At 44.2% G+C, this 12,906-nt stretch overlaps 5 protein-coding genes and 1 non-coding gene across 6 annotated transcripts; 5 read left to right on the top strand and 1 right to left on the bottom strand.

The window, feature by feature from the left end:
- Positions 1–1,541: 1,541 nt before the first annotated feature.
- PUMCH_003086 (uncharacterized protein) lies at positions 1,542–2,987 on the top strand (the record flags this gene model as incomplete). Its single annotated transcript, XM_063022070.1, has 1 exon — positions 1,542–2,987. One exon carries the CDS (start codon positions 1,542–1,544, stop codon positions 2,985–2,987), a length of 1,446 nt encoding a protein of 481 aa, XP_062878140.1.
- A 596-nt stretch (positions 2,988–3,583) lies between these two features.
- PUMCH_003085 (uncharacterized protein) lies at positions 3,584–5,455 on the top strand (the record flags this gene model as incomplete). Its single annotated transcript, XM_063022069.1, has 1 exon — positions 3,584–5,455. One exon carries the CDS (start codon positions 3,584–3,586, stop codon positions 5,453–5,455), a length of 1,872 nt encoding a protein of 623 aa, XP_062878139.1.
- Positions 5,456–5,473: 18 nt separating this feature from the next.
- On the bottom strand, positions 5,474–6,721 carry PUMCH_003084 (uncharacterized protein; the record flags this gene model as incomplete). Its single annotated transcript, XM_063022068.1, has 1 exon — positions 5,474–6,721. The coding sequence occupies one exon, from the start codon at positions 6,719–6,721 to the stop codon at positions 5,474–5,476; it is 1,248 nt and encodes a 415-aa protein (XP_062878138.1).
- Positions 6,722–7,896: 1,175 nt separating this feature from the next.
- PUMCH_003083 lies at positions 7,897–7,968 on the top strand. The gene has a single exon. It is a non-coding gene; the product is annotated as a tRNA-Gln (tRNA).
- A 302-nt stretch (positions 7,969–8,270) lies between these two features.
- PUMCH_003082 (uncharacterized protein) lies at positions 8,271–9,104 on the top strand (the record flags this gene model as incomplete). The annotated part of the gene is made up of 1 exon (XM_063022067.1): positions 8,271–9,104. One exon carries the CDS (start codon positions 8,271–8,273, stop codon positions 9,102–9,104), a length of 834 nt encoding a protein of 277 aa, XP_062878137.1.
- A 364-nt stretch (positions 9,105–9,468) lies between these two features.
- On the top strand, positions 9,469–12,906 carry PUMCH_003081 (uncharacterized protein; the record flags this gene model as incomplete). The annotated part of the gene is made up of 1 exon (XM_063022066.1): positions 9,469–12,906. One exon carries the CDS (start codon positions 9,469–9,471, stop codon positions 12,904–12,906), a length of 3,438 nt encoding a protein of 1,145 aa, XP_062878136.1.

The following is a 12,906-nucleotide window of genomic DNA, read 5'->3' as shown; positions in this document are numbered from 1 at the left end:
ATTTATGTATATAGAGATAGAGAAAGGAAACCTTTGTAAATAGAATGAACATGTCTCTATGTTTACCTGTTAATATAGATCCAACCCGGGAACGAAGTCACCAACATCCGGCCAAATAAAGCGAGAAATCTTACTTCCCGATCTTTCACAAGCCTGCTAAAGATCGACTTCAAATTTCTTTTCTGCCCATTTCCATCCGTGCCCCTATAATACCCAGGACCCGGAAGATACAGCATACGCTGCGAGTTTGCAGCCAATAATATAGTCGAGGCTGTTATCAGTAGGCGGTTGCGAACAGTATGTGCACTCAAAGACAACTCAACCATTGGAGAGCCCTCCAAATCAAAAGTCTTGGCTCTACTGATATCGGAACAACGCTGCTCTGGAAACCTCCCTCATATACATACCGACTGCAATTCCTTCATCGTTCGGTGTAGTCACATGGAGTATATGAGTGGGTCTAAATAGGATGGGTCTAACATAAATGCGTTGTATAAGGTGCTTATTTGGAACCTTTCGTAAAATTGAAACCCTTGGTGAATTTTCGCAGTTTCTAGAAACCCGCTGTTTGAGTTTTGCTCATCGCTGGGGAGGGACACATTCAGCCGCGCTGCTTGAAGATAAGTCTCCCATGTAAAACATGAATATTGCAAATGACAGATTGTAGATCTTATTTGAGTGGATTTTGGCTACACCATAAAACTACAAAATTCGCTTTTCTAGCCAGCTGCCCAATTTCGAGCTTCATTTTGTTCTCTTCGCCAATATATTAGTGGTTATCAATAGCGCCTTAGTGCGATGGGTCCAAATTATGAGACACACACCAATGTTCCACTATCGAACAACGCCAGTCCCAGACCACCCCCAAAGTTCCCCCGCAATCCAAAATTCGAAATTGCATCATCGGCTGCCACCTACACAATCTTAGCGAATTAGAACTCTATCTTTCCCAGGGCGATGTGTCACCTTGACCCGGTTCTTTTTTCGCACCCAGGCGGTTTCGGCCTTCAGAATACGAAAGTGAGGCATACAGCCAGAAAAACGGGATTCTTCCATATGCACGTTCACACCTTGCGCTGTGTCACTTGCCGCTTTAATCTCCATCGAATGGGAGAAGGGACTGTCCTGCTGATAGGCTCATCTCGCAGCATCGACCGCTGGGTCTTGCAGATAACCCTTGGGAAGAGTGGGCGCGTGCAGGCAGCACACCTAAGCCCATTCATTAACATGTACCCTACGTATATAGGCTCCATCTTCGCTTGTGACTAAACGGGTACAGTTTTTTTTTTTCTTAGGCGCGGAACTTTGGTTAGGCCCACACACCTATTGTCTATATAAGTAAACCGTTTCTCTCTCCTGTCACCCTTGTGCCTGACTATCCAACAAATATTCGATTCTCTCGCACCTACCCATCTATCCATTTTATTACATCCATCCCGATACAGCGTAATCGAAGTTTGGGTCATTTGCATTTTATAATCTCGAGTCTATTGCTTAATTGCGCCAGCGGAAACCACTAAGAAAAATCGCTTTCTGCCATTATGATACCTACTAGAAGAGAGGTCTTCCTTGAAGACAAAGAGTACGAGCCAGCCTATGTATTACTCTTCACCATTGCCTCGTCCATGATCTGGATCATGGTGCCCGGTTTGGCATTTTTATATTCTGGTTTGTCCAGAAGAAAGTCGGCGCTTTCCATGCTTTGGATTGTGATTGTGAGTTCGTTTGTATGTGTGTTCCAGTGGTACTTCTGGGGATACTCTTTGGCCTTCTCCAAGTCCGGAAACTCGTTTATCGGAAATTTGCATGCGTTCGGATTCAAAACTGTTTTGGGCAAAACAAACGACGACTCTGTCTATCCCCAGATCGCTTTTGCTATTTTCCAAATGCAGTTCCTTCTAGTCACTATCGCCATTATGGCCGGTGGCTTGGTCGCCGAGAGAGGTCGTTTCGTTCCAGCACTCGTCTTCATGTTCTGTTGGGCAACTGTGGTGTACTCCCCAGTCGTTTACTGGATCTGGGGTGGTGGCTGGGCCTCTACATGGAGAGGAGGTGCTCTTGACTATGCCGGTGGAGGACCAGTCGAGATCTTGTCTGGTGTGTCCGTTTTCGTCTATTCTGCCTTCTTGGGCAAGAGAAACCCAACCTTGATGATCAACTTCAGACCACATAACATCTCCACCATTTTCTTGGGTACCAGTATGTTGTATGTCGGTTGGTTGTTCTTCAACGGTTTCTCTTGTGGAAACGCTTCTGTCAAGGTTCCTTACTCCATGATGAACACTCACTTGTCTGGTGCATTCGGTGCCATTACTTGGTGTCTCTTGGATTACCGTTTGGAGGGCAAATGGTCCATGGTCGGTATTTGTTCCGGTTGTATTTCTGGATTGGTCGCTGCTACTCCTGCCTCCGGCTTCATCCCATTGTGGGCATCTGTCATCATGGGTATTGTGTCAGGTGTCGTCTGTAACTTCTCTACCCAATTGAAGTACTTGTGCCATGTGGATGACTCTCTTGATGTTTTGGCTGAGCACGGTATCGCTGGAATGATTGGTTTGTTGTTCAATGGTATCTTCGGTTCTGCCACCGTGGCAGGCTACGACGGTGTCACCGACCACGCCGGTGGCTGGATTGACCATAACTGGAAGCAATTGTACATCCAAATTGTCTATATTTTGGCCACCACCGCATACTCTGCTGCTGTCACTGCCATCTTGTGTTTCGTCATCAACAAAATCCCTGGTTTGCATTTGAGAGTTGACTACAACGCAGAGGAGCAGGGTGTTGACGAAGACCAAATCGGTGAGTTTGCTTATGACTATGTTGAGGTCAGAAGAGACTTCTTGGACTGGGGTGCTCCTCTGGGATACCAAACCGAGGCAGCATCTGCTGCACCTGCTGCTGCTGAAGTTTTGCAGGCTGTCGATGCTTCCGCCGAAGGTTCCAGCAACGAAGAGCCGATCAACATCTCGGAGAAGCGTGATTAGAGAACATCTCTCTGGCCTTCGGGTTGTCTTCTACTCGTTGTCAACCCCTGTAACATAGCGTGAGGAACAGGCTTACCAAATCGCATAGAATAATCATAATGTCAACACTTTCTTTATGAGGCTGTTTACTAGAATTTAATCAAAAGTTATACATTTCAAGTTCAAATGGTAGAGATTCGATTTAATTTATTAGACTACAATGGATCATACTGCACCTTGTTGGCTGCAAATGTAGCACAGAGAAAGATTTCGAGCCGTAAAATTTTGGACTTTCTGGTACCTGGCAATTTAAAAAGTTAAATTGATTCATTCGAGAGATTACTCATCTAAATTTGTCTCCTTCTGTAACAAGGCAGCAGCCCACTAAACCTTCCTGGGTGGGCAACCAATCGAACGGGGGAAATGAAAGTACAGCAGAAATTATATACCAAATATCTATTTCAACTAAATTCAAAAGTATACGATCTGAAAAACTTCGTTTACTGAATGAAGTATTGGCCGCTTTTATTTCATTCGAAGACATGCTTTCCCTTATATGCAACCATAACATCCTCACTTAGTACACCTTTCTGCTACAACGAGCTATAGATCAATTAATGAACGCGTTAGGCACCAATTTCAAGAACCTCAGAAATCGCGTGGACTCCCTGGACTTGGCTGATTCTAGTCATATCCCCGGAGTCGCCGTGAATGCCTCAGTTCTAGACATCGCCAAGGAGTTACCTCAAAAGCGACAAAGCTCGGAAGATCATCCGTTCTATGAGAAGTCTACGAAGAAACAGCATACTGGAGAAGTTTCAAAAGTCTTTGAGGAAGTGCATCCTTCGGACAGCTCCAGAACTGGCGGTGGAGTCCCGTTCATACATAATTCCAATTTGAGATCTGTGCTTCACAGAACCAATGGCTCATCAAATACACGCGTCAGATCACAGACAACTGAGAGAATTGAGGTCAGCAATTCTGTTTCTGTCAATTCTGCATCCAATATAGATACACCGAAGGGAGAATACCTCGAAAGTATCGATACCGTTTCTCACGAGATGACAAATATTCCAGAGGATGCAGAGGCAACTACGAGCACTAAGATCACAAAATCATCCAAAGCTCTTGAGCGTACAGAACCTCCAATCGATGAAGACGCAGACGTGTCGCTTGAGGTGTTGGAGGAGATGCACAAGCTAGAATTGTGTTTCCCTGTTCTAGCCGAGCGCTATCGCCTCATAGATAAAATCGGAGAGGGCACGTTCTCAACTGTCTACAAGGCGGCTGCGGTTGACGGAACTGTTGTTCTTGGCTCACAAATGTGGAAATCGCCTCCTCTTCATCGAAGCTCAGCGGCTAAGAAGCCCAAAGCCAAAAAGAAGAATCCATTGGTTGCATTAAAGCAAATTTACGTCACTTCGTCGCCCAATAGAATCCATAATGAGCTCAATTTGCTATACATGCTCAGTGGTAACTCGCATGTCGCTCCTTTGCTCGATATCTTACGGTACCAAGATCAAGTTCTCGCGATCTTGCCTTACTATCAGCATTCCGACTTCCGGGACTTCTACCGGGATATACCTGTGAAAGGAATAAAAAAATACATGTGGGAGCTTTTGCAGGGCTTGGAATTTGTTCACAGCAAAGGCATCATTCATCGAGATTTGAAGCCAACCAATTTCCTCTATGATCCTTTCAAGGGAAAAGGAGTCCTTGTTGATTTCGGATTGGCAGAAAAGGTATCTCTTCCTCTGTCTTCCCGGTCATCGAATGCATGCCCATGTCTATCAAAAGAGCGCAGTTCAGCCAACAAAGCTCAATCCAAGAGGTTGAATATTAAAGCAGCATACCCCAAGGCAGATCAAAGACCGCCCAGGCGCGCAAATAGGGCAGGTACGAGAGGTTTTAGAGCCCCGGAAGTTCTATTCAAGTGCACAAACCAGACTACCAAGATTGATATTTGGTCCGCTGGAATTATTGGCTTGTCCTTGTTAGCTCGTAAATTTCCTTTGTTCAATTCGCCAGATGACATTGACGCTCTTGTGGAAATTCTTATTGTGTTCGGAGTGGACAAAATGCAAAAATGTGCTGAACTTCACGGCTGTGGGCTTGAATTGAGTGCCCCACTTATTCAAAAAACTACCTTCAATGGAAATTTGGTCAAGTTTCTCAGCTATTGCTTGAATCACGAAGAGAGGAACGGGTGTTTGCCACCTGATAGCGTAATCTACGATACAGTTAAGTTTTTGGATGAAGATTCGGGAAAGTTAGTTAAACCCATCGTTGACGAGAATGAGGCCGATGTCAAGATCCGCGAAAGTCAACGCTTGGAGATGGAGAACTACTACGATCTCAAGTACTTCTTGCAGCTTCTCTACAATTCATTGAGTATGGATCCGAGTAAGAGATTTTTGGCATCACAATTGCTAAAATCACCATTCTTTGATGAGCTAGAGGTGAACAGGAGCGATGAGGTAATATTGTAGTATTATATGCTATGATATTTAAGGTTTGGTGTTTGCTATGGAGAAGCTGTCGGTGCTAGAGGCCAGCTCTGAGCGCCCCCGCTTTCTCGTCGTTGCGACTGAATTGAACAAAGGATCGCTGAGATCGCTTTCTGTTGGGGTATTGAAAATCGCTTTATTCCATTTGCGATTGAGTTTGGAGAGAAGCTCGTTCTGCTCTTTAATTGAGAGCTCGCTGCATTGATGGTGATTATTCGGAATGTTTGCGGACGGCGAAATTGGCCGCGACATAGCGTGAGTGGGTTTTGAGGGCGCGCTCTGAGCCAAGGGCTGAGGCTGGAAGGGCGCCAGTGGAGGAAGATGATGTGAGATCGGTTCGTTCACTTGTGACGAAAAGAAGTTATGTATTAGATCTCGCGTAGGCATGGGTAATTTAATGGATGGAAAGGGATATCTGGTATCTGGAACTGTAGATATAGGTGATGGTGTTGAACTTTGATGTCCGGTTAAAAGCTCTAGTTGAATGTCTTTTGATAGGAATAGTTTCTTTTTCAAGAACATCAGTTGTGTCATCGAGGAGCTACGCAGCTTTTTGCCAGGAAGAGCGCCCCTATGTATCGACGAGGACGCTTCGTCGTCAAGAATGTTGAGTGGCATGGCACTTTGATGCGGGCCCTCCACGTTCAAAGAGAGTGGAGATGGGTGACTGTCTTCGACCACTCTGGGAGCCGAAGTCGGAGAATTGACGGTCTGCTTTTGCTTGAAGTCATGATCATACTTGAACTTAAAATCTCTTTTGAGACTTGAGAGAAACGTAGGCTTCAGTATCTTCTCGCTGGACTTACGGCGATATCCCGCACGCACAGGATGATGTTCTGACTCTGAGTTCTCCTCATCAGACAAGATCACACAGCTGGATTTGATTTTGTTCTTCAGTAATCGAGTGGCAAGTAACAGATTGTCTCGGGGTAATTCCTTGGGAGACCCGGCCCCACCGAGAGACGCTAGACTCGAACTGCTATCGTTCCGTGGAGGCCGTATGAATATATCATCGATAGACACAATGGAATTTCGTGGCAGCTCCAAACTTACAAGAGACAAGCTTCGCTGGTGCTGTGACTGTGTGGATCCCAACGAGTTGATCGACGACGATCTATGCTGTTTAGCCTTTGCAGGATTCTGTGGAGTGAAGCCCATGGTAGGGTGTATCAGCTTATTCAACCTGGGACTTTCGACATCGCTGTGTGCATCCGTGGAACTGGCAGGACTGTGGGACATTGAGGCCATTTTCCGGCCTTATCAGAACTACGAGTCAGGAGCAGATTGGGTTGGAACTTGTACTAAGTACTGATAGAGGGGCTGTTCGGACCTCTTAGGCACAAAATGATCAGAGATGGTATATCGTATTGCTAAAAATGGAGAACAGGTGTCAACTGCGCACTCTTGGCTCGAGAAATGTATGTTATGGGGTGAAAAGTCACGTTAGTTAAGAAGATGAGGTTGTAACTAAATCGGGCGCAAGAGTATGGGGTGTCCGGCAGGTATGGTTGCGATGAGTGAACGAAAAAGTGACAAGGGCGATGAGTAGAGCAAGACGAATTTTTCGGGAAAAACCCAGTGACACAAAATGTTCGAAGTTTGGATGTTTCGAGTTTTTCCGAAAGTCTGCGATCTTTTCGCCCGTTTAGCTCCGACGCGTTGGTGAAGTATGATGGGCTATTTTGCTGATTTGATGACTGTTATCTATGGAGTGACCCGCATATGAATACGTCATTTCCAGAGAGAGACATGCTTAAAAATGTGTGCTTCACGTTTCAATAAAATATCTCAGAGAAGTGAGAAGTCTGCTCTTTTCCATTGCAAACACTCGTATATGTTCGTATACTCCGAACCCTGATTTGGGTGCAACGGTTCTTCTGGTCTATATGCAATCTGACAGGGACAAAATATTCCATGGACTGGTGAGACAATATGAATAGACTGAGATGCTTGAATCAGTTAAAAAAGTTGATAGTTGCGTTTTTTCGCTTTTTAAAATCTAATGAGTTTCGTCGATAGAATCCTTTTTTGTGTTTTTTAGGAGTAGATTGGAACCTGATTGTGACATCCAGTCAGCACAACTTGTCGAAACTGTTGTCGCAAAGAGACTTCATATATACCTGAGGTTTATGTTCAATATAGGATCAGTTCTTAAATATATCACTGGTACTTTAATCCCTCTTGACACCTCGAAAGTGTTTACGTACTATTCCCCCGCTTTATGCAGTTAAAGGTCTTCCACGTCAAACGTGAAAACAAGAGAAAAGGTTGTGGGTAAGAAATTTAAGACAGTCTATTACACAGTATGCAAGATCTTGCTCGTCGTGTTTGAATTCTCAAGGCGCTTCCACATCAAGTAAATTCATACTTCAAAGGTAAAACTCGCAGTCTGATAAAACAACCGAACCTCAAAAGTCGTAGAAGGTTGTATAGTGTAGTGGTTATCACTTTCGGTTTTGATCCGAACAACCCCGGTTCGAATCCGGGTACGACCTCACTTTTTGCGGATTCGCACTCCTGTCTCCACCCGATATTTTTTGGTGCGATGAGCATCTCATCTTAAACCCCAGTTCTATCTTACTATACCAACAATGATCAGAACAGTGTATGTAAATACCCGTATCCTCGTAATGCGCACGATCTCATATTTTTGAACACCTACTAACTTTTATTCAGTAAGCCAAAAAACGCTCGTTCCAAGAGAGCCTTGGCCAAGAAAGAGGCCAAGCTCGTTGAAAACACGAAACAGGCTCTTTTCGTGCCAGGTGCCACCGGCAACAAATTCTTACACGATGCCATGGTGGACTTGTTGGCATTGAAAAAGCCTGATGCTAAGAAGTTCTCGAAGAAGAACGAAATCAGACCATTCGAAGACGCAACTGGCTTGGAGTTCTTCGCAGAAAAGAACGACAGCTCCTTGATGGTCTTCTCCTCGCACAACAAGAAGAGACCCAACACGCTTACCTTCGCTCGTTTTTTCAATCACAAGGTCTACGACATGATCGAGATGTCTATCCAAGAGAACCACAAGCTTCTCCAAGACTTCAAGAAAGTCACCTTCCCAGTCGGTTTGAAACCCATGTTCACTTTCAACGGTCCTGCCTTTGACAGCCATCCTGTTTTCCAACAGATCAAATCATACTTCATGGACTTCTACCGTGGAGATGAGACCGACTTGCAAGATGCCGCCGGTTTGCAATACATCATTTCGTTATCCACCGCCGAGATTGAGGATCCAAACTCGACTGTTCTTCCGTTGTTGCATTTCAGAGTCTACAAATTGAAGTCCTACAAGAGTGGACAGAAGATTCCTCGTGTTGAGGTTGATGAGATTGGTCCTAGATTTGACTTTAAAATTGGCAGAAGAATTACACCATCGCCAGAGGCTGAGAAGGATGCTTTGGCCAAGCCAAAGCAGTTGCAAGCCAAGGAGAAGAAGAACGTCTCCACTGACTTCATGGGTGACAAGGTGGCCAAGATTCACGTCGGTAACCAAGACTTGAGTAAGATGCAAACCAGAAAGATGAAGGGTTTGAAGTCTAAGTACGACCAGGTTGACGAGGAGGAGTTTGACGGCGAAGACTTCCCTGAAGACTACGAGGAGTCTGCCGCCAAGAGACAAAAGGTTTAAGTTTTTGCATTTAATGAGTGGAAAGGGTTGCTGTAAGTAAATATTGGAACATCAATAATCGATAGCATTTGATAAAGAATTCGCCAAGCCGCAAATAGGATTTTGATATTTTGGTTCCTCTTCACCTAATGACTCTCCGATGTACTACGACTCGCGAGTAGACCAAAAGATAGCAATTTAAGACATACATTATTGTATCAATATGTCGTTAATATATTATTTTTCAAAATTATTTTTTACATTTTGATGGCTCACAATCTTTGAAATTTCAGGCTCGGCCGGATTAGTGTATTGTTTTCATCTAAGGTTTATGTACACCCCAGGTTAATCCCATTACTTCAAACAGAATCACCTGCGCAAACCAATGTCATCGTCGAGCTTCTTCAAAGCCCGCCAGTTTGGCAATGAGTCGGTTCTGAAGAGAAGCTTTCTTGCTGATTCCACGATGGATTCCATCTCCCTCCATCAACCTGCTTCTTCTGGACATCTGAGCAGTGAACTCACGAAAACAGACAAATACTGTGTCTCTCGTCTCCCTGCGTTGCCTCCCGTTCTTAGCCATGATCGCATGGAAGATTCATCTAGTTTGCTCAATGGGTATGCTGATGGAAAGACCGAATTTGCTTTGGTAGTGAGCGAGAAATCCATAGACGTTTGGCCCTACAATTCGTCAGACGATGTCCCTATCAGCTTTGAGTTTCCGCTAGGTGAAAGTTCCCAGGATGCATTGCAATTGGCCATTTTAACTCGTTCCAGTCCAGGAACTTCATTGGATCCTGGCTTGGTGATCATCAACTCCATCTCTGGTCATGTGCGTTTCTACGAGAGTGTTCAGCATGCGCCTGCCTTGGGTATGATCAATAGTAAATCCATCGAGACAACAATCAACATTCTGGCCGGTCTGGGTGAATACATCACTTTGGCTGAGAACGTTGAGCCTGCGGGTATAGTAGTGGCCACCTCGTGGAAGAGAGTAGTACTCGTTCTATTGAGGGATCATAAAGGTGCTCCAAAATTATCCTCTTTGGAGCTCACCAGACCCTCCACTTCTTCTCGTTTGTTCTCTGGCTGGCTCGGCCTGAGCGATGATGAATTGACAGACGACATTGTGTCTATCAAGTCTGGAGTCATCTCTGCCCTGGGAACAACACAAGAGATCATTGTTCAAGACGCTGCTGGTACATTCAAAAAGTATCTCTACCAGGCATCTAGCACTGGAACACCCATCATAAATCACAAGAAGACTCTTCTGCACAGGTTGGCAACATTCTTGGAAAGTAATATTGATGGCTTGATTCCGGGTGCTGTTTTAAACGTGAAATTTCTCGATCTCTGGCCAGCTTTTTCTTCTGGCTCCCAGTTCGACAAGCGCGACTTGTATATTGCTTTGGTATGTATCCAGAGCTCTTTGCGTGGTTCTCAAGAGGAGAGATTGATTCTCTTAACAATGAAGATAAATGAGAGTGGTGTAATGATTATTGCATCGCATCTGCTTCCCGAAGTTCACACAACAAATAATCTTTCCTTAGTTTCTAAGCCGAAGTTATTTATTCCCAAACCCGGGAAGTCCGCTTTTGTTGTGATAGGCAATGCTGTTGTTCTATGCGACCTCGCCTCTGAAACTGCAAAGAGTGGTGATTTCGCTTACTACAAGCCTAAATGGGAGGACACAATCAAGTTCAAACCCTCTGTTCAAGTGATTGGTTGTGGCTACGAAGACAAAGTCAAAGATGACGAAAACTCAGCATTGTTATTCATAACTTCTGATTTTGGTGTTGTGAGAATTGAGAGATTCACCCCATCTGATGAGGATTGCGAGTCACAGAATGAAGACCCAACCAATCCTGTGAGCCTTCTTAAATCTCACATCCAACAAGCTGTATACTTCGACGGTTCGTCGTTTGTTGATTTCAATGTTGGCCCTGATTTTTCTGATGAGGTCGTCATTGAGGCAGTAAATTCTGTTGTCTCCGAGATCATGAGCAACTCTTCACCTTACCTTCCTGCTTTCCTTTCGAGCACTCGTGATACTTTTGCATTACGCTTAAAATTGCTTCGCTCTCTTTTGGAGTTTGTAAAGAGCAATTTTGTACGCTCTTGGATTGCAGTGTACCCATCAATCGTGGATACCTTGGAGAAGATCGAATGTGCGCTGAACTTATGGAATCTCATTGATATGGATGACCGTGAAGCAAATCAACTCAAAAAGAATCTCAAAGCAATCATATCAAACAAACATTCATCTTCCATCAATTCGAAGTCTGATGTTTTGAGATCGTATTTTAGCCACAACGTCTCTGACATTCTTGATATCTTGACTCGATTGATTGAGGATTCTCTGAGCCACTCTCAATCCATCAAAACTTCTCTCAAAATTTTATTGATCACTTTGCATGATGCTGTTTATTGCAATGAGCTCGCATACATCGTGCCAAACGACCAGATACCGGCCAGAAAATTGTGGGTATTTGATTCTAGCCTCATTGTCAGAGCCGAAGAACTCATAAGTCTTGCTTATTGTTCGTCAGACGACAATTTGGTGCAAACTTCTTCTGGAAGAGAGGAGTTTGTCAAATTTATTGCCACTCTTTACTACCTAATATCAAGTGCAATTGTTTTCATGAAAAGTACAGATGATGATCAGCTACAAGAATATACTACATGGTTTGAAAACAGACGCAAGGTTTGGATCACTTCACTCTTAGAGTATGGCTTGCTGAGAGAGGCCTTGGTCATCGCAGAGACCTATAAAGACTTTTCATCAATCTCACAAGTTCTCGAAAAAGAGCGGGAACTCAGCTCGCCAGAATACATACTGGACAAAATAGCCATATATATGGCCGAGTACGGATATGAATTCGCTTGCAAGCTTTTTGAATTCGACATTGAACTGGACAAGATCCAGAGACTCTTATCAGAATACGCTCAGTATGAAGAATTTTTGACTAGGTTCTTCGAAGAGTTTCCATATCAAACGGCTGCATTTTCTTGGATTCACTATATCAAGGCTAAAAGTTTCGAAGAGGCTTCGAATGTTCTCATTTCAATGAACGCTAACAAGAATTTCGATCAGCAACACAACCGGGAGTTTAGCTTCTCCATGGCAAAACTCGCAGCCATAGCTGCCGAGACTGAAGATTCAAAGATGGTTGACTCGTACGCATTAGAAGAGCTAGTAATCGAGGCTGAGAACAATTTGGTGGGTATTCGCATTCAGAACAAGTTGTTTAACCATATTTCCCTGTTCGTCCACAACAAAACGCCAATGGTAACGAAACAGTATTTCCTCGACAATTTCGCTAACACAAAAATCCCTCGTTCACAAATCGAATCCGAGATTCTGCCATTCTTTAATTCTTTTATTGAGGAGAGGCAACTCACAAAAGGCGACCTTACAATTTTATTGTCTATCGTGAACCCAATCTCACAGCTAAACAACGTGTTTGCGGACGCTTTAACTGTTGCTGCTCTGATTTCAAATGACAGCGAGTTCCGGAAAGCAGCTGGAAAGGTATGGTCCAAGTTGCTCACAAAGACGGATGATTGGTCTGTTGTGACAGCCACAGGAGACAACACTGATGAAGTGAACAAGATCAAAATAAAGGAGACGATTCTATATCACACACTCAAGGAAGTCAAATTCAACAAAGACATAATTGGTGTGTTGGAGTCTGTTGTCAATGGATCGATACCTGACGATTCCAGCGATGAGACTGACCGTTATTGGGCTGAGCAGGTCCACAATCTCGGTCAAAGAATCGACCTCAAGAAGTGGATTAGTATAATACAAGCTGAGACGTGA

Source organism: Australozyma saopauloensis, chromosome 4 (assembly GCF_035610405.1).
Source record: "Australozyma saopauloensis chromosome 4, complete sequence".
NCBI lineage: Eukaryota > Fungi > Ascomycota > Pichiomycetes > Serinales > Metschnikowiaceae > Australozyma > Australozyma saopauloensis.
The sequence above is the reverse complement of the archived record's forward strand: the minus strand, read 5'-3'. Positions and strand labels throughout refer to the sequence as shown.